Below are 22,682 nucleotides of genomic sequence, written 5' to 3'. Positions count from 1 at the left end.
GAAACACATTGACCAAAATAGCAAAAGAGATGAATAAATCTCGTATCATTAATTTTGAGACATCCTGTAGACGCAACTATTTCAGGCAGTTTGAAACGGCCGCAATAAATGATTCATCAGAGTGTTACACGTTTATCAGAACGTAACCCGTACGTGTACGTACGTGTATCTATATATAATACATATTTACATGACGTAGGATGTTTTTTATCACACCACCGCAACTGACCTCACGCAAATTGCAATGTCTTTAATAACCATGTGTAACCGGTTATGTACGAGAGAGACTCGAAACATCCTCTTGTCGGATGGACACGTTCGCTGAGAACACCCTGAAACAGACTAACGAACGACCCACTTATACCGATAGCCACCTACGAAACTGGTACACAAATTTACACGTACACATACACATTTACACATGTATCTTTATATATATATACACGTGACCTTGCGCTAATTTTCCTGTAATTCAGTCACCAGCCCCCTTCCTTTGTCACTCGCGCCATTATTATGGGTCGTTTTAGATGAACTTGCGTCGCCAGCTGTTGATTCCAAATTTTTAATATTAAAGTTTGTAATAAATATACTGTATTTAGTTTATGCGTATGTAACGTATGTAACACGTATGTAGGTAATATGTATATTTATGTAGGTATATGATATGTACATGTGTGGTCTCATATGTATATTCGAATAGTTATATAGGGTAACACGTACAGGTGTAGTCTCATACGTGTATTCAAATACTCATATAGCATAACGTGTACATACACTACCGTCCATAAGTATCCGGACACAAGCGAAATATGCATTCGCGTTGCATGAAAGTTATTCAAGTATCTGCAACAGTAACTAAAATCGATTTTTTTTCTGCGAAGGTCAGAATACTGGAACGTTTTTCGATTGATAATTCTCGTTTGGAACTCGTATCTCGATGGAAAAGGGGCTACAGACGAACTAAACCGAAACTGTCGAGTGCGTAGCGTTACCTCCATTCTTATTTCCATTGAGGGAACCTAAACATCTACCAACAGTTTACAAACACTTGAAACATATCGAAGAACCCTCTGAATACGTTCTGCACCATAGAAATGAAACACAGTAGAAATGAAAATTTTTTTAGAATCGAAAGCGTTTCATTAGATTCACAAATTTGGACTTTGTACTTCTGGACATGAATTTTACTTTCACACTTTCATTGTATAATTTGTACTTAGAAATTAATTCTATTACGTTATGACACCTCAAAAAAGATAATAATAATTATTACAAATGATATGATAACCCTAAATACCTTTCGTACAAAGTTCAACTATGTTTTATGTAACGAAACCAAGTGTCCGGATACTTATGGACGGTAGTGTATGTAGACTCACACGTATAATCAAGTACTTATACATATAGGATAACACGTGTAATTAAATATATACATATAGGGTAACATGAGTATTTCAATATTTATAGGGACATGTACATGATCAAATACATGTAGTATAACGTATACATGTGTGTATACACACGTACGTATATAGACATGATATAGGGTGTCACAATTAAGTCGACCATTAAAATCATTAAAAATAAGAAGAAATTGATGGCAGTATGTATAATTATTTAGAAACGTACATTTAGTGATAATAAAGAAATGGGACGAAGCTTCCGTTATTTCTATATTTTTGCTTGCAATAATATTGAAGATAATTTGGATTTTCGATGGTCGATTTTTAATGAAACACCTTGTATATTGCTAATCTGTAATCATAGTACTATACAAATATTTAGACATGAAGTTATGGCTATACCTATTAACTGGAGGCTAAATAAAGTTTTTGTTTAATAATTTGAGAAGCTTAGAACGTGTTTTGTAATAAGTACGTATGTCTTATAACAAGTGGTACGTGAATATGTATGTTTTATAACAAATTGCACGTACGTATGACTCACAACAAATTGTACGCATTTTTTATAACAAATTGTATGCATATAGTTTGTTTAATTTTATTATTGTAGAATATGAAAAAATTTAGTTGTATTTATTTAGAATAGGTTATTAAGTATAAACATGACGAGCAACTAGTATATTTATTTGTTGCAAATAAAGAAGTAAGAAGCGTGCTAACAATTTGATGAGAGGTGTACTTTCAGTGATGAAACGTATTAAAAGTAGTAGAAAGGCATTTTTTTAGGAAAATTACAAAATATTACATTTTTTAGTATATTCGTGAGATTAATATAATGAAAATTACAAAGTAATGTTGCTATAATTCTTAATAATTTAGAGGTTGCACAGCTTAGTAATACAAGGTGTCCAAATCATATCGTAACGATGTTATAATCATATCGAAATGATATCACAATCATGTCCTAATCATGTTGTAATCATATCATAATCATACCGTAATCATATAGCAATCATATCATAATCATATCGCAATCGTATCCTAATCATATCGTAATCATATCGCAATCATATCGCAATCAGATCGTAATAATATCCTAATCATATCCCAATGACATCATAGTCCTATCACAATCACAATCATAAAGATAAATCCACTCATAAAGTAAAATCCACCTAATCCATAAGGTTACAAGAAATTTTCGTTATCAAGCATCACCCCTCCATCAGTAATAATTTCTGTCCGCGTCGCAACCATATTCCGATCTACCTAAACAATCATAAATTTCTCTCACGCCCCCAATCATCGTTAAAAGCATAATTAATAGCTGGCGACGTAAAAGGTCCGCTTGAAGCGCGATACGCTAGAATCATCATTCGTACTATATTTGCCACGTACTTTCTGTTTCTATTTCTGTTTCTCTCCTCCAACCAAATCCAGCATCCACGTGTGCCTCCCGGTTTACTAATTTAGGGAATCTATTTGCAGCAGGGGGTTAGATTCGATCCTGATATGCCACAAACCATACGTTTGGAATTTGCAAAAAGTAACACAAAGGTTAGCAAACCCAAGCAACCAGCCGCTGCAGCAGCCACCTCGCACCCTGCTCTGATGCACCCTCTAACTGGACGTAAGTATGCACTGCCACTCGTTCACTCGCTGAAATACATCTCACTACTATTCTCACCCACTGCACTTACTACTACGTATTCTCCTTCCTGTTGTTTCTCTTTCTATCTTTCTTCAATCTTTTTTTTTTGACTTTTTTTTCTTGTCGACCCTACCACGCACCCCACACGGTCCTCGAGTTTACCCCTTCCGAATAGTTTCGAACGCTGCATCGAGGTACAATAATTGTCTTACAGTTAATTGAAGAAGGGAAAGTACAATTAGGCTGGTCATGATGGTATTTACTCAGATTCTGTTTGAGGGGAATCTAGTGGCTTTTGTTTGAGGGTAATTGATTTGGCTTTGGACGAATGAAATAAATATTGGCTCGGAAAGTTTGATCAAAATGTTATAATGCTGATGGTTTTTTTTAGAGAAAATTGCGATGTCATGGAAGTATAAATATGAATTATATCAAGTATGAAATTTATACAAATATTACGAAGTATGAATGTAACACAACAACATAATGTAATATAGTATAACATACTGTTACAGTACAGTATACAGGGTGTTACTTGAAAAGCTACTCAAGATTTTTCTCCCACTTGAAGCTACTTTACGAAAAAAAGTTTAGAACAATATTTGCAAAGTATGAAGTGCACAATAGATATTAGTAAAGCAAATTTTGAAAACAGTTTGTTCTCTCGGCAAAGTCAAGGTCACCTCGGGTTTTTTAAATAGGAACATACATTTTTTTTATTCGTAGCTTTAGAGGACATCGAGACGAATTCAAAACACACGTTACATGATATTTTTATTAACATATTACTCGATTTACAGAAGTGGAAATGTGAAGTAAAAGACCGGAATATTACGCGATGGAAGGCGGCATACATTTTGAACATGTAATTAAATAAAGTGTATTTTTCTTACATTCTAGTCGCGCGTTTACATTCAGTAATCTCTTCGGAATCAAATAATGGTTACACTACCAAAGTCAAAAGCTAAGTACTTCACATTTCCTCTTCTGTAAATCGAGTAATATGTTAATAAAAATATCATGTAACATGTGTTTTAAATTCGTCTCGATGTCCTCTAAAGCTATGAATAAAAAAAAATGTATGTTCCTATTTAAAAAAACCAAGGTGACCTTGACTTTGCCGAGAGAACAAACTGTTTTCAAAATTTGCTTTACTAATATCTATTCTGCACTTCATACCTTGCAAATATTGTTTTAAACTTTTTTTCGTAAGGTGCAAGTGGGAGAAAAATCGTAGCGTTACAGGTAACACCCTGTATATACGAAAGTATTGATTCTAAAGAAAAATGTATTAAAAGAAACATGTAGCTTGTAAAAAGCTCTATGAAAAAGGTCCTATGCATTTTTGTCGTAAACCTATTATTTTAGCTATGATCCAATGATACAGAATAAAACTTGAAAATATTTTACAACATTAAAATTATGGGTCATACATTATTTACAGTAGTAAATTTAAAATTATAAATATTAGTCACATATAAATTATATAAAACTTGAAATTTTACAGTATACAAATATTCAGATTTTAAAATCATAAAAATATTCGGTATAAAAAAATTTGTAAAATTCTCAGAGATAATTCGTAGTAGTTCATAATACCACTGCCAAATGAATACAATTGAAGTCCAAAAAATTTGATAAATGAAGTGTATATTTTATCCTACATGACTTCAAATTGCGGCCTCAATCCCTCGCAGTATAATTTTTCATTCGAAGTCATTAATATCAATTGAACTTCGCAAAGTTAATACAATATTTCACCATTAAATCTCTGAATCAATTATTGTACTTCTATCACTGTTCGATCAGTTTAATTCGTGTGGGCATGCATTTCCCCCGCGTTCTTTTGGGATACCTTTCGAAACAACAGCAACTCTATCGATCATTCATACAACCAACATCCACGATGCAGTCGAATATAACAATTTACTAAGAAGAAATTACAAATTTCTAATAAAAACCGTGGAACGTTACATTCGTCTGCATCTGTATATATAATCGTTAAGATAATCGTTTTAATCGTTAAGGTAGAACGTAATGGGTTCACATTTTCTCAGAAATTTTCATTTGTATGATGAAAGTGTTGGATGAAAATTGAAGATGCGTTTAGTGGAAGGCGATGCGATCGATTTAACCGATAAAAGGAAATTGAATGTTTTGTTTTATAGCTCTGATAAGTACATTCAATTTGCTGAAGTGTTTTACAAATATATAATTTTCAAATAAGTTTAATTTTCACTGCTATATGCAAAAGTTTTAAAATGAAGATATTTTATAAAGTGCATTCGAAGGATTTGGCAATATAGCTAGAGGCTCTTCAAGGAAATCAATAAGTATTGTGTTATTATTATGGTTGTTTATTCCAAGTCTTATTAAACAATTTTTTGGTGAGTTTTGTTATAATTACTGTGTTTGTAATTATAATATATGTGGATGAATCAATACAGTTCTGATATAATTTTAAACAATATTGTTCAACTTCTGGTTTCAAACAGTGTTCCTATTTAATCAATACTAATTTTAAATATACTTATTTAATTAGTACAAGTTTGTAGAATAAATAATAATAATTATAATGTAACATAAAGTAAGACACATGTAACATATGTAATTCTATCGTTAAAGCAAACATAACACATGTGTGATAACGCAACGTATGATTATCACAATTTGGTGATAACACAAAATGACATTTCTATTAAATAATACTATTTTACAGAAAAAATAATAATTATACTAATATAGAATAATCAATTTCTTAAAATAAGCCTATGTAACATATGTCACAGTTCTATCTCTACAAAGGTAACATACCAAACTTTTATTACCTCCTAATGAAGTATCCAGTTTTTACAGTGAATGGTAATTTTGTACAATACGTGTTTGTATCGACGCGAACACACAACCGCAGTTAACTGGTTGCGTAGTTAAAAAAGTCTGTAGCGAACGTCGCGCAAGAAGATACATGAATAAAACATTGTTCTTCGGTCGTTATATGTACGTAGAAAGTTCAAACGTGAAAAACGGGCGGAAAAAGTAAATCAGGTAAAGTTGGACGCGGTCGTAGGAATACCTTGACGGAATGTGTTGAATTATTGATAGCCCTTCAATAAAAATAGCGCGATTTCCGCGCGAAAAATAGCAGCGTTTTCGAGTATGTTTTCGAGCGTTATGTCGATAGGTTACGCGTCGTATTTTCCCGTGAAAGTTTCCTTTTTTTTTTACTTCGTTAAATCAAAGTCCGTCGGAATAACAAACGAGATTGAGAAACGTCCGTTGCATGTCCTTTTAGAGCGATATTGACGGCGTATAATTAAAACGTCAATTGCTGTAACGTACGTTTGGAAATGTTTTTGAAAGGTTTCGATCCTTTTGGACGGTGTTGAAATAACTCGGGTAATACTCTTTACTTTTGCGTGTGTGAAATCGCGATGATTGGGAGATTTTTGGTTGCTTTTGTGATTTTGGAAATTTTGGGAATTTGGGGATTTGGGAATTTGGGGATTTGGGAATTTGGGGATTTGGAAATTTGGAGATTTGGAATTTGAATATCTGGGAAATTTAAAGAATTAGAGACATTTGAAAAATTAGGAAAATCTGGGAAATTTAGCAATTTTGGAATTTTGGTGCTTGAAGGTTTAAAAATTTGAAAATTCAGAAATTTGGAAATTTGAGAATTTGAGAATGTGGAAATTTGAGAAATAGGGAATTTGAGAATTTGGGAATTTGAGAATTTGGAAATTTGAGAATTTGGATATTTGAGAATGTGGAAATTTGAGAATTTGGGAATTTGAGAATTTGGGAATTTGAGAATTTGGGAATTTGAGAATTTGGGAATTTGAGAATTTAGAAATTTGAGAATGTGGAAATTTGAGAATTTGAGAGTTTGAGAATGTGGAAATTTGAGAATTTGAGAGTTTGAGAATGTGGAAATTTGGGAATTTGGAAATTTGAGAAATAGGGAATTTGAGAATTTGGAAATTTGAAAATGTGGAAATTTGAGAAACAGGGAATTTGAAAGTTTGGAAATTTGAGAATTTGGGAATTTGAAAATTTGGAAATTTGAGAATTTGGAAATTTGAGAAATTGGGAAAATTTGGAAATTTAGCAATTTTGGAATTTCGGTACTTGGAAGTTTAAAAATTGCAATGTATCTACCATCAATTTTTATATGAACAACATACCGAAATTTTTTTGGTCCACTATTTCAGTAACGCTATCAATTATTAAAGAAAGAAAGTGTACACCACAGTGCATATATGGTAAGAAGAAGCGAAGATATTTTTAAGAAGAAACGGATCGATTAATCTTTAACGATCGATGTTACGAAACGTCGCTCGTATCTTGAAATATAAATGAAAATTGAATAAATTAGTTCACCAGAGTGTCAGGAAATATCGCTATTGACCGACATTGGAGAAATCTCGACGTTCAATAGAAACCTTTAATGAAGACATTTAAACTGTTAAGGTTAAATTATAAAAATGGATCTGTACATAACCTAGAATCTATAATTCGTTATAGAAAAATGTTGAAAAATAAAAGATAGCTTGTACCGATGGATTTCATTGTTTGCGTCGGTATAAGTTGATGATATACATTTTTTTATTAAGAATTCGCTCTGTAATTGAACTAACTTACAGTTCATTTTTTGTAGGATTATCGACAACCACCTCAGGTACATACCCACCAAATTATGTCTGTCTATGATTATTATGTACCGAATTATTTAATTTTTATTGGTTTGCCACGCCCCTTTTTGCCCCGCTCATTTTTTATATACCTAAAAACCGTCTCCATGGAAAAATACATATGTGCCAACTTTCACCGTGATCAAACGGTGTCGAAGTCTATTAATTTCGTACAAACTTCCATTTTTATATATATAGATTCGAATGAAATTTTCAAGTAGACTTTCAATTCTCAAGTTTGTATATCAAGTTTATAGGTTAAATTGTCTGAGGTACGAATTTCCAAATTTTTGTATTTAGGAATTTTTAAATTTCCAAATTTTCAAAATCAAATTTCTCAAAATTCCACGTCTCTAAGTCCCCAAATTTGCAAAAATCAAATCTTCCAAAATTTCAAGTCTCTAAGTCCCCAAATTTCCAAATATCTAATTTCCCAAAATTCCATATCTCTAATTCCCCAAATTTCCAAATTCCAAATTTCCCAAAATTCCAAGTCTCTCAGTCCCCAAATTTGCAAATATTAAATTTCTCAAAATTCCAAATCTCTAAGTCCCCAAATTTCCAAATACCAATTTTCCCAAAATTCCATATCTCTAATTCCCCAAATTTCCAAATACCAAATTTCCTAAAATTCCAAGTCTCCAAGTCCCGAAATTTCCAAGTATTAAATTTCTCAAAATTCCAAATTTCCAAGTATCAAATTTCCCAAAATTCCAAATCCCTAATTCCCCAAGTTTCCAATGACCAAATTTCCCAAAATTCCAAATCTCTCAGTCCCCAAATTTGCAAATATTAAATTTCTCAAAATTCCAAATCTCTAAGTCCCCAAATTTCCAAATACCAATTTTCCCAAAATTCCACGTCTCTAATTCGCCAAATTTCCAAATTCCACATCTCCAAGTCCCCAAATTTCCAAGTATTAAATTTCTCAAAATTCCAAATCTCTAATTCTCCAAATTTGCAAATATCAAATTTCCCAAAATTCCAAATCTCTCATATACATATATGTACATGCATACATATATTATTATAATTGTATAATAATATATATACATACTCTCCTAAATAAAATAGTCAATACACAATAAAATAATTTCAATATACAACTAAATATTCTACCTAACAAAACTATTTTACATAACCTAACCAAGTACTTTAACCTAACCTACCTATCGAACTACATTTTCCAGCAAAACTAAAACTAAGATATAACTTCAAATCTTACATAGCCACAAGGGACCGTATAAAGCTTAAGAGGAATGAAAATTAAGGCGGACAATATTTCCCGGCGAAAGTGAGATATTAATCGGCAGAGATATTAAGTTTAACCTGGAAAAAGGAGACACCTCGAACTATCTCTCGCTGATACGTTTTAACGTCGCAAAAAGAGAGACCGAAACTATGTAATGGCTTTATTTTATCTGCTCTCGAGATTTAACCGAGTTGCGTAAATAAGAAGACGGAAGTTCTTGCGCTTTTAAGAGTAGACTTTGACGTAGAATATTTCATATATTAGTAAAGACATTCCTGAGGAATGTATTTTTTGCAAGTTTTTATACTGTTACGGTTTCCGACGTTTTCTCAAGTATCTGTTTAGCTTCATGAAACAGAGCTTATGTTTGTAATACAAATATTCCAAGTAGATTTAGAACGGTGGTGAATCTGGGTTCTGATTTTCACACTGGGAATATCAAAACGGGCACATGAGAGTTGTACGTATTTTGAAATATGTTGTGCAAGTTGTTTTGATGCTTTTGGAGAAATCTGGGTCGATTTTGAAGATGGAGGGTTGTTGGATTAGGGGTTCACTTTTCTGTTTTGACTAAATGGAATCGTAGCGATTTAGGGATGGAATGATTTGGGGACGTTGTGATTTGGAGTCTTAGGAATTTGGGAATATGGCGATTTAGGGACGTAGCGATTTGGAGATGTAGCGATTTGGGGATGTAGAGATTTGGGGGCGTATAGATTTGGGGGCGTATAGATTTGGGTGCGTATAGATTTGGGTGCGTAGAGATTTGGGGGCGTAGAGATTTGGGGACGTAGCGATTTGGGAATGTAGAAATTTGGGAACGTACCGATTTGGGGATGTAGAGATTTGGAGGCGTAGAGATTTGGGGACGTAGAGATTTGGGGGCGTAGCGATTTGGGAATGTAGAAATTTGGGAACGTACCGATTTGGGGATGTAGAGATTTGGGGGCGTAGAGATTTGGGGGCGTAGAGATTTGAGGATGTAGCGATTTGGGAATGTAGAAATTTTGGAACGTACCGATTTGGGGATGTAGAAATTTGGGAACGTACCGATTTGGGGATGTAGAGATTTGGGGGCGTAGAGATTTGGGGATGTAGCGATTTGGGAATGTAGAAATTTGGGGACGTAGCGATTTTGGAAGGTAGAAATTTGGGAACGTAGCGATTTGGGGATGTAGAGATTTGGGGGCGTAGAGATTTGGGGGCGTAGAGATTTGGGAACGTAGCGATTTGAGAATGTAGAAATTTGGGAATGTACCGATTTGGGGACGTAGGGTTTTTGAAATGTAGGTATTTGGAAATATAGAAATTCGGTAATGTAGGGGTTTCGAAATATGGGTATTCGGAATTGTAGAAATTGGAGAATGTAAGGACTCGCAATATAGGTCCTCAAGAGTATCCATCAAGAATATGGAAACTCGAGTATACAGGAATTCGGAAATATAATTAGTTAGGTACAATGTAACCTATAATTATTTAGGAACAGAATAGTGTAAGGAATAGTCTAATATATCTTATAAACATCCCTTGTGGATTACAATTATTTAGAAATAGAATAGTAAACAACTGGGTCCTCTTTACGAACCGACGCGACGGTTTGACTATGTGTCTACCTCTTCACAATTTATTCACATTTTAAAAAGTCCATTTACTTATCATTTGTTAATATTATGATTTTAATTGCATTGAAAGATTAAGCTTAAATGGCATCCTTCTAAGTAATATACTGAGATGTATTTAACATCATCATAAAATTGTTATAATGACACTCCACAATTTTTCTGACTGGAATTTCAAGGCGGTAGTAAATTTTTATCCTCAGTTCTAAGTTAGTAATAAAGTGCGTTATAACTTCAGAATTTAATCACTTTTATTTACCTTGTAAAGGTCATAAGTTAATCGGTTTACACGTTGTATGAAGGTCACTGTGACATCAGAAATTTAATAGGTCAAATGGTTAAAAAAATGCTCTGAAATAAACGTAGCATGAAAATCTTCAGAAATATTGAATTTTAGTAAATGAATACTTAAGATCATTCTCTCTCAAAATATACATATATGTGGATAACAATATGGTGTGACATGTCTTACAATATGGCGTCACATGCCTTACAATATGGTGTCATATGCGTGATGCACGTTAACAATATTTTCTATAATATTAAGTATCATATATAGCTATATATTAAGCATTACATTTGCAGCAAAATGACCCAAAACCGAAGGCAACATCATGTAGTAACTTGAAATGACTTGAAATTCACGAGACCGTAAGAAATCGCCGGGGCAAAAGTATTCATACACTTAATTATTGCTACAATTATTTTAGCAGGAATTTTATAAATTAACATTTTGTATGATAACCCTTCCGGCGAATCACTTCACGTAATCGGGCATTGACAACACCAAACTTTTAACGAAGTCAGGTTCTATATTACACCATTCTCTTTTTAATATTTCTTTCAAGTGTTCTTTCGACGTTATATCATTTCCCTCATTTTTTTCTAGTTCCCATACATGTTCCATAGGATTTAAGTCAAGCAATTGTGGAGGAGTTGCTAACCTGTGGGGAGTATTGGTATTAACCACTGACGCACTATGCAGGCTGTATGTTCCGCGTCACAGTCTTGCTAAAAATAAAATTCATCTAATTCATTCTAATTCATCTGCACTATTTTGTAAATTTTCTTTTAAAATATTTAAATATAAATGTTTATCCATTATTTTATCTATTATTACTAAATTGCCGCTTCCAGAAGCAGCAATACATCCCTACACCATCACACTTTCACCTCCGTGTTTCGTCGTCGGTCGCATATTTTTGAAATTCAATTCAGTATTAGCTTTCCGCCATACTTTTTTCCTATCGACTCAAAAATATTAAATTTAGAGTCGTCAGAAAATATTACGTTTTTCCAAAAGTCGTCGCTAGCATTTATTGTTCTGCAAATTCTATTTTCTTCTAAATTGTTCTTTTTACTTCTATATTTCAAGTGTACGAATACTTTTCCGCTGCATACTATTAAATCCTCCACTGTATACTATTAAGTGTGTTCAAAATGCAATTAGTTATTCCACCGCACAAACTCCGTCAATTTTAACATTCTCTACTTGTCTTAACATTATAAAAATAATTACCTGACTGCCCAGAAAATTGTAGGTTAAGGGCTAACCCTATTATCGCATCTAATAATACAATTTATCGAGAATATAATTACAAAACAATTTACACCAAATTCAACGCGGTATCTAATCTGTTAAAACTACTACGCAAAATTAGTAAGAACCTACATGTCGAAGGATTTGTCGACGAGCGTCGAGGTGGAAATAGTTTACCTTGTACCGTGCGAAAACTCAGCCATCCGTGCAATTTTCTTGCAAGACGCGCATTCCTCGACGTATAAGTAATGCAACATACTGTACTCTGTGTTCGACGAACAACCAGGACACGATAATCAGAATAATTGAAATCAATTACGCGAACACTTCGCATTTCCTTTCGATACTTTTCTCTAATTTCAGGTTTTTATTTTCTAACTCGTTTCTCGCCTCGGTAAAATTATTCCGAGGATTCCGGGAACTCGAGTCGAAACAAAGACCTTGGGACTCGTGAATATTCTCGGTTATTGTATTTGCATTTACAATCAGTTCACTATAATACATTCTTGATGAATGACGTGTTGATAGGAGTTTAATTGTGGGATTGAGAGATTTATGTGAGGAGAATTTATTTGTGCGATGTTTTTTGAAAAATGTGGGATGCGATTTTTGTGAGTTTAATTTATGTTAGGTTGAAGTAGACGTGAAGTTTGGAGAGTTGGAAAATTCAGAAACTTGGGAAATTAGAGAGTTTGGAAATGTAGGGATTTGGGAAATTAGAGAGTTTGGAAATTTAGGAATTTGGGAAATTAGAGAGTTTGGAAATTTAGGGATTTGGGAAATTAGGGAGTTTGGAAATTTAGGGATTTGGGAAATTAGAGTTTGGAAATTTGGGGATTTGGGAAATTAGAGAGTTTGGAAATTTAAGACTGTGGGAAATTAGAGAGTTTGGAAATTTAAGACTGTGGGAAATTAGAGAGTTTGGGAATTTGGGCATTTGGGAAATTAGAGAGTTTGGAAATTTGGGAATTTGGGAAATTAGAGAGTTTGGAAATTTGGGGATTTGGGAAATTAGAGAGTTTGGAAATTTGGGGATTTGGGAAATTAGAGAGTTTGGAAATTTAGGGATTTGGGAAATTAGAGTTTGGAAATTTAGGGATTTGGGAAATTAGAGAGTTTGGAAATTTAGGGATTTGGGAAATTAGAGTTTGGAAATTTAGGGATTTGGGAAATTAGAGAGTTTGGGAATTTACTAATTTGGGAAATTAGAGAGTTTGGAAGTTTACTAATTTGGAAAATTAGAGAATTTCAAAATTTAAGAATTTGGGATATTAGAAAGTTTGGAAATTTAGTAATTTGGGAAATTAGGGAATTTCAAAATTTAGGAATTTGGGAAACTAGAGAGTTTGGAAATTGAAGAATTTGGGAAATTAGAGAGTTTGGAACTTTAAGAATTTGGGAAATTAGAGAGTTTGACAATTTAGAAACTTGGAAATTCAGAAATTCAGGAATTTAGAAACTTGGAAATTCAGAAAGTTTGAAATTAAAAAATTTAGAATGTTGGGAAACTTTCAAACTTGACAATTCAGAAATTAAGAAATCATCAAATTTGTAAATTCGTAATTTCCATAAATCGCAGAACTTAAAAATCTAAAAAGTGAACTTCAAAAACGAAAAAATTCACAAATATCCCAAATCCAAAAAAATTTCTCCTCCCTCAAAAAACATCAAAATTAAAAAATCGAATATTTAAGAGTTTAAACCTTTCACCACTCAAAACTTAAAAAATCTATAAATACAAAACCACAGATCATAATTTGAACATCAAAAGAAAGCAATGACTCCAAATTCGATTCCCACTCTCTCGTTCCGAATGCAAATACAAGCATAAAAGTGTATATAAATGCGTAAGTATTTCGTCGTGCAAATGTTTTCCAACAACGTTTGTTCACGTTTCATACGTTTGTTCTTTGTATCCCCGACGATATTAGATTCCCCAGTTTTGATGAAACAAAGGTGTCTTGTAACCGCTATTCACCTGTTCTCGCGTCCACGCTTCTTCCACTCTAGATCCGCTCGATACGCTTCACGTTAAAATAAACATTTTATTTAACGTCACTCGTCGGTTCATCAGATAACCATGAAAAACAACACCACCGCAGGAAATACTACACTTTCATCCCGTAAATTTCGATTCGTTTGAAGTTTTTCTCTTTGACTCTGTGACTACCTAAACCTTATACAGGCTGTTTCAAACGTAACAACTGCTTTGTAAAATGATTTAATTTGATGAATAGTGTAATGTACTTTACTGAATAATAATGTAATTTGATTTTATTTCATAATGTAGGTATAGCTTAAATTTAACAGAAGAATTCAAGAACTTTTTATAATTAGTCTTTACTTATGATCAATCCTGCAAACTCAAATGTGGATGATGGAATTTTTTTTCAATAAATGAAATGTAAATTATTTTTGTGTTACTAGGTATGTTTAAGTATGATCAAGTCATTTGTTTCTGATAGTTGTAAGGCTTCTGTGAGTACATTCAAACCTGAGCTGCAGCTCTTGTGCTATTATAGAACCCCTTTACTGTAGCTCCACATATGTTACCAATTCCACATATGTTTGTATGCAAACTTTTAGTTAAAATTTAGTGTCATTCTGTAAAGTATTTACTGTCCCTCAAGTTTTACATATACACTTTTATAATACAAATTTATGATAAATCCTGTGTGAAAAGGAGGTGTTGTCGATATTTTTGACGATGTTAACATCTATATAAAATAATAATATTCAACTATTATATTAATACTATTTTTAGTACATTTAATCCTTACTTAAGGTAAATAATTATCGACTGTATTTGATAAAGAACACTCTCTGAATTTTATATTTTGTTCATACTTTTTGAGAGACATTCAAAGCTGGAGCTGTAGCTCCACATATGTTAGTAATTCCACATATGCTTGTATGTAAACTTTCAGTCGAAATTTAGTGTCATTCTGTAAAGTATTTACTGTTCCAGCATATGTGATCCGTACTTAACGTAAATAATTTTGGAATTTTATATTTTGTTCATACTTTTTGAGTGACATTCAAAGCTGGAGCTGCAGCTCCACATATGTTACCAATTCGATATATGTTTGTGTGCAAACTTTCAGTCGAAATTTAGTGTCATTTTATAAAATATTCAGTGTTCCAGCATTTATGATCCATACTTAATATAAATAAATTTTTGTATTTTATATTTTATTCATAATTTTTGAGTGACATTCAAAGCTGGAGCTGTAGCTCCACATATGTTTGTATGCAAACTTTCAATCAAAAAGTGTCATTCTATAAAGTATTCTCTGTTCTAACACATGTGCTCCGTACTTAACATATATAATTTATGATTTGTTCATCCTTCTCAATTAACATTTGAACCTGCAGCAGCTCCACACTGCTCTCCTATTAAAGAAATTTGAATTTGAAATATCCTATAGTAATTTTCTACAGTATTTACTATTTCTTCTAAAGCACCTTACGAAGGAAAGAAGGTATCAAGAAGGCTCGTGCACTACAAAACTTAGGTTCACTCTGGGAATCGCAGGTCAGCCTAAAATCAATAAAGTGCAAGGTCCTGCCACGTACAAAAACTCGTATGGTGAAAAGCGTACACGGTCTCTACATCGCTAAATTATTTATCGTTCCGCCGTTTCGATCGGGGCGAAAAAAGTTGAAAATTTTGTTTTACTTTTCAATAAAACGTCGAACTACGTCGACCGGTTAGTTTGTCTCGCTTCTGGTTGTTTTACGTATCAACTCGTTCGGGTCCATAAAGAAAAACAACGCGCGAATTTTAGCGGGTGTAATCCGCTTTTCAATTGTTTATTATTTTCCAATTGTTATTTTTGCAGCCGAAAAAGAATATTGAAATATCTCTTTTTTTGCATGAAGAGTTTAATTCCATTGACTCGGACACCGAGGGAAGCATTGTTGACTTTATTTTTTTCATTGATATTTTAATCGATTTAACGTGTTAAACTCTCGCAGCGGAAATTGCCATTTACTGTAAAATATATTGAATGTCGATGATGGAAAAAGTTAATTTTTACATTTGCTTTTGATTGAAGATTTTTAATTTTCAATTCGTTGTTTCCGATGATTCACAATAGCGATTCCATCATTTTAGCTAGTAACATTTAATTTTAAACATTTTTTTGTGCAGACATAGTTTCTTGCAATTATAATAAAATAGTTTGAAATAATCTAGAAAAATCGAAATCTATAAACTTCATTTTTGTAAAATCATTAATTGTGTAACTGTTTATAACAATAGTTGTTAAATGAAAACAACTAACCAATAATTTTAATACAACAAGAACCTTGTTATAACAAGACAAATTTTTAATCGAAAATAAACATACAGTAATTAAAAATAAACCACGATTTTTTGCAAGACTTCAATTTGAGATAGAAGATAATCCCCGGATGAACCAAGACATAAGACGCGTAAAACTTAAGTCGAGAAACTTTTAAAAGAACACGGGTCAATAAAGTTCAAAGTGGCCGAATCGTGCCCTCGAAACGTTCTTTAAACTTTCACGTAGTCGTTTCGAGAGCACGTATTAACACGGTACGTGGAAAAAAAAATTTCCACGGTAAATTAGATATTCCATGCTGGCAGGAAAATCGCTAATTACGAAGCACGATGCAGCCAACTTGAACTGCTCTCCCTCGAACGATCTCGATGCAACATGCTACAAAAGACGATGTTTTTTACATCGCGGTCATCCCAGATATCTTATCTTTCTTGGAACAAACCGAAACGGAAACGCTGCTCAAAATTCATAACCTTACCTCATTAACTCCCCTTGCTTCCCTGATGCCGCGTAATTAGAAAATTATCAGAATCGTTAACACTGGAGAGTAAACACGCTTTACTGCGAAATTGTTATTTAATTTTAGTGGTTGTTGATGACGCACTTCGAATTTACAAAAACCGCTGGCATTTTTATTTTATCTCTTGTACTGACTTTTATCCATTGAACGAGGTAAATATATATTGAAGTCTATTTTCTTCGAAAGCTTTGAAATATTGAAATTTGCTATGTGGTATATCTATCTCTACGGATGTGCGTCAATTTTATATAAATTTACACAAATTATTAAAACACGTGTTCTTTAATGGTCAGACATCTTGTAGACAAGACGTTACTAATTTTTAATATTAACCAATAATAATAATGAAACTACCTGTTACATTTATTAAAAGTTATGCTTTAACATTAAATGGTAATGGTAGAACAAATTCTTGCAAAATCAGAATACGTATTTTAATTCACAAATTACTTTCATTCAACTTGCATTAAATACTAACAATAAGTAGATACATAGTATATAAACCTTGTTAATCAAATACAATAAATACAATAACTTCCAAGACCAATAGCAACAACTATTGAAAGGAGAGATTCAAACTTTGCGCGCAAATTATACAGGGAGTCTCACAACTAGTGCAATCTCACAACTAGTGTAGTCTCGCAACTACTACTGAAAATTACAAAAACCGTTCGTATTTTTACTTTATCTTGTACTGACTTTTATTCATTGAACGAGGTAAATATATATTGAAGTCTATTTTCTTCGAAAGCTTTGAAATATTGAAATTTGCTGTGTGGTATACCTGTCTCTACGGATGTGCGTCAATTTCACGCGATCGTAATGTAAATAAAATTTTTAGTAAATTAGTTTTATCCAGGCAAAAATTACAACAATAATAAATATGAATGCACCGATAATACCTTATAAACGACGGACTTCGCTAGTGCGGAGTCGCACGCGGCCGTCTCAGCCGGTATGCCGGGTTCGGACCCGGCGTCGCAGTACAAATCGCAGTTCGCAGGGTAGAGGGAAGTAAAAATATGAATGTAGAATATTGAAGTAATGTACTAAAATACTATTGAATAATAAAAACTTTCTATAAATATCTCATATTTTCATTTCTTGTAGTGTTTAATTATATTCCTAAGGGGTTGTTTTTCTTTAAATATTTGTATTCGTTCTTGCGCCAAATTGACTCGAGTTCGTAGAGATAGGTATATAAGAAAAGATTGTAAACCTAGTGTTAATACAAAGTGCTCTAAAATTTTATTCAGTGCATGGTATGTTTTGAAATTTTTTTTGATGCAATAAATTTTCTGACTTATTCAATGTAAATTGTAGTAATTAATTAATTATAGTAAATTGTAAATAAATCATAGTAATAAATTCAACATAAACTGTCGTACCTAAAATTCTACCAAATTTAATTAATAATAGTATTTGAACACTGATATAATTTCTTAAAGAATGCTTATGTTAAAATTATTTATTTAAAATTCATTCGAAATATTTTCATATTACACTGTTTCTAAAACAAGAATAAAATAGAATAAAAAGTTTAAACAATTCATTACACATGAAAATTTAGAATATTTCGAAGATGTGTTTCAATCATCACGTAATATAATAGAAATATGATGCAGAACATTTTGCGAATAAATCATACATTCATAAGCTTTGAAGGCAGGGAATATTTCAGTTATGGTTGAATTTATCATTACTGGAATTTAGTTAATATAATACGTGAATAAGTCATTGATTTATAAAACACAATTTGAAGCGGAATTTCAATTATTACATCAGTTTCGTATTATTAGAATTTAATCGATATTACATATTTTATGCATGAATTTGAACACGAAAGCTCAAAACATAAGAACATCGTTATTATACGAAATTACAATAACCTTATCATAATTTTGTCATAATTTAACTAAGATTTATTCTCTGAATATAATTAATTTCAAAGGTCCAGCGATACAAAAGACTTACCTCCATTTATCTCCAAAGATACTCGAAAAACTGGAACGCCACAAAATTGCTAATAATCCCACATAAAATAAATGAAATTAAAATAAAATAATAAATGTACAAGTATCCATAAATCATCCAGTTAAAATCACGTGGAGTAATTGTTATTCCGTAGTCGTCCAGGTCGAAGAAGTGTGTTCTTTTTGTCTGCGATATTAACTGTACCTACATAGTTCGCTTACGATCATCAATTATAAAGCTTGCAACCAGGTCGAGTTAGATCTCCCTCATCCAGGGCCAGCCATTAACTTAATCGCAGAGGGTGCAAAAATTCAGTTGCCCTTATTGAACGGTGTAGCTGGTACAATACCATTTTGTTCGAGGGAGGCTTACCTAATCAAAATGTCTTGGTAATTCAATTTTTACGATAGGTAGATCTTAGGTAATTTTCACATTTAGGTATTTTGATATTTTTGTAAATAGATGAAGGATAATGTAGTTACTATGTGAATAGTATATAATAGTATATGTATATTCGTACATTTATTCATGTTTCTCTATATTCACATATTTACTTATTTTATTGATTTATATACTTATTTATGTTCATACATTTACATATTTACCTACATGCTTATATATTCATATATCTGTTTATGTTTATACATTTACATATTTATTTATGTCCTTATGTACTCATATATTTATTTGTGTTTATACATTTACATATTTATTTATGTACTTATATATTCATATATTTACATATCATTTTATATTTGTACATTTTTATATATTTATATATTTATATACACTTATATATCCTTCAAAATTTCAACGCATAAAGGCCCAAAAAATTTCCCAAATAAGAAACATAAAAATTAGATTAGCTTCAGAATAAAATAAAATGGCGTCCTAGCGTCACCAAGTTCTGCCAGCAACGTTGTGTAAAAGAAGCATCTTGTTGTCCATGGCCACTTTGGCCAATCTTTCTGGAATAATTGCCGGATCGTGACGTATCGTCGGTCACGAGAAACAAACGGTTTCGTGGAAACCGTTTTGCGCCGATTTGCATTGGTTTTACTGGGACGCCAGACGACGCTTCACATCGTGAATGTGATACGTATGCAACCGTCAAGCACTTCCGGTTCGCCAGCGGAAAAAAGTCCGCTCAAAGAGAACGAATTGTTCCATGACAAACGATGAACTCGCTCTATAAATCAGTGCTGCGCTAGAGAATTTTCTTTCGCACCTCTTTTATGTGACGCGGTGGAGGTATTATTGCGACACTGCGGTTGGAAAGAAATTTCTTTTAGAGTTTACGAGTTGCGGTAACTTGCGAGTGAAAGTAGAGTACTTTCGGGTGGAAAGTTCGGGAGAGGCTTTTTCTTCGATTTGAGAGCAATTGAGTGGTCTCGAGTTTAGTAAATTTCAAGTTTGTACAGTTGTAATTTAAGTTTGTAACGTTTTAGTTTGCTTTGAAATTTTTAGTTTTTTAGATTTTAAATTTTATACGTTTCTGAAATTTTATAATTTCTATGTTTTGAATGTGGAGAGTTGTTTGAGAGAAATCTGAGAGTTGGATAATTTAAGTTTATACGTCTCTAAATTTGAAGATTTGAAAATTTACAAATGAATTTTTTTGGCTGTGAGACTTTTTAATTTCTACATTTTGAAAGAATCAAAGTAAATTTATTAGAATTCTTCCATGTATCCAATTTCTGGACGCTCAGAGTCCAAATCACTACATCCCCATATTCCTACATCCCCAAATTCCCACATCCCCAAATACGACTCTAATCCTCTGCATCCACACGCCAACTCGTGCTCTAGCAGAATACTAACCTAACCTAACTTACCAGATATACTTACCAGAACAGCTATATTATTAATATCTGACAATTTCATCGCAACAAAATATAACGAAAAATTAATAAAACTTTATTACAAATCGCATCGCATTCCACGAACAAATTACGAAGGATCGATTAATATCCTGTAAGGTGTTTCCTAAAAAAACCTGTCATATCGCAGTTTAAAGGATACTGCTAATTACAGCGTGCAACTTCCAGTAAGAAATGCGCGGTGTAGGTCTTTGAGATCAGTCAGACCTCGATGATTGGCGTTAATCATAAGTGCTTTCCGACTTCCAAGAAGCCAATAATTACGTGTTCGATGGCCAGATCTTGCTATTATGTGGTTTCATTGTATATAATCTTGGTACTCAGGTGCGTAGGAACTTACGATCATAGATGCATGGTAATGATACAAGGACAGTTTATAAAAAGTGCCGATGAGATGATTTGATGTGTTGAAACTGGGATTTTTGTTGTTTTTGTGAACAGTCAATTTGTGCGTTGAATCAAAATGAGATAATTAATTATTATCTACTGTTAACAATTATTGCACCTTAACAAATTGTCTACTGCTATATTTATTGTTTATTGCATTGGTTTTTATTGAATGTTTATTCCAGGATGCTAGGAATACTTTTAGCTGCAATTGTATGGTAGAACTTTTTAATTTAATAAATATTTTGAAGTTGAATTAGATGAATTTGATGAATTTCTTCTAAAACAAATTGTAATTTTAATAATAATAGTATTACTAACTGACCTATGATGAATTATTCTGACGTAGTAAACACTTATGTACCCTATCGCGCTATCCACCAACTTACCAGACGCGAACATTATACGGGGTGTCTCACAACTAGTATAGGTCCCTAAAATAAGGGATAGCTGACGCGATTTTGAATAAGATTTCCCTTTGCAAAAATGGGGTTTGAAGCTTCGTTTTTGAATTATTGAGGAAAACACGGACCAATCAACGCGCGAGGATTACGCACACACAGACGCGAGAACGGCTGCTTCGGATAACGCGTAGTTATCAAACGCGTGGTAATCCAACGCGTAGTAGTGCAACGTGTGGTAATGCAACGCGTGGTAATTCTACGCGTAGTAATCCAATGCGTAGTAATCCAACGCGTACTAATACAGCGTGTGGATATCCAACGCGTAGTAATCCAGCGCGTGCATATTCTACGCGTAGTAATCCAACGCGTAATTATGCACCGCGTGGTAATTCTAAGCGTAGGAATCTAATGCGTGGTAATCTAACGCGTAGTAATGCAACGTGTGGTAATGCAACGCGTGGTAATCCTACGCGTAATAATCCAACGCGTAGTAATCCAACGCGTACTAATACAGCGTGTGGATATCCAACGCGTAGTAATCCAGCGCGTGCATATTCTACGCGTAGTAATCCAACGCGTAATTATGCAACGCGTGGTAATTCTGAGCGTAGGAATCTAATGCGTGGTAATCTAACGCGTAGTAATGCAACGTGTGGTAATGCAACGCGTAGTAATCCTACGCGTAGTAATCCAATGCGTAGTAATGCAACGCGTACTAATACAGCGTGTGGATATCCAATGCGTAGTAATCTAACGCGTACTAATACAGCGTGTGGATATCCAACGCGTAGTAATCCAGCGCGTGCATATTCTACGCGTAGTAATCCAACGCGTAATTATGCAACGCATGGTAATTTTGAGCGTAGGAATCTAATCCGTGGTAATCTCACGCGTAGTAATGCAACGTGTGGTAATGCAACGCGTGGTAATTCTACGCGTAATAATCCAATGCGTAGTAATCCAACGCGTACTAATACAGCGTGTGGATATCCAACGCGTAGTAATCCAGCGCGTACTAATACAGCGTGTGGATATCCAACGCGTAGTAATCCAG

At 33.2% G+C, this 22,682-nt stretch overlaps 1 protein-coding gene across 4 annotated transcripts in view; it reads left to right on the top strand.

The window, feature by feature from the left end:
* Positions 1 to 22,682, top strand: part of LOC100882041 (protein couch potato) — a 214,908-nt gene that overhangs the window by 159,972 nt on the left and 32,254 nt on the right. For 3 of the 4 annotated variants that reach the window (XM_076530056.1, XM_076530058.1, XM_076530059.1), the window contains one exon: positions 2,892 to 3,033. In XM_076530056.1, the coding sequence (XP_076386171.1) occupies positions 2,892 to 3,033 (142 nt within the window). The remainder of the gene's footprint in view (positions 1 to 2,891; positions 3,034 to 22,682) is intronic. The other variant, XM_076530057.1, reaches the window with a different exon arrangement.

This window comes from Megachile rotundata, chromosome 3 (genome assembly GCF_050947335.1).
Source record: "Megachile rotundata isolate GNS110a chromosome 3, iyMegRotu1, whole genome shotgun sequence".
In the NCBI taxonomy this organism is placed as follows: Eukaryota; Metazoa; Arthropoda; class Insecta; order Hymenoptera; family Megachilidae; genus Megachile; species Megachile rotundata.
The sequence above is the reverse complement of the archived record's forward strand: the minus strand, read 5'-3'. Positions and strand labels throughout refer to the sequence as shown.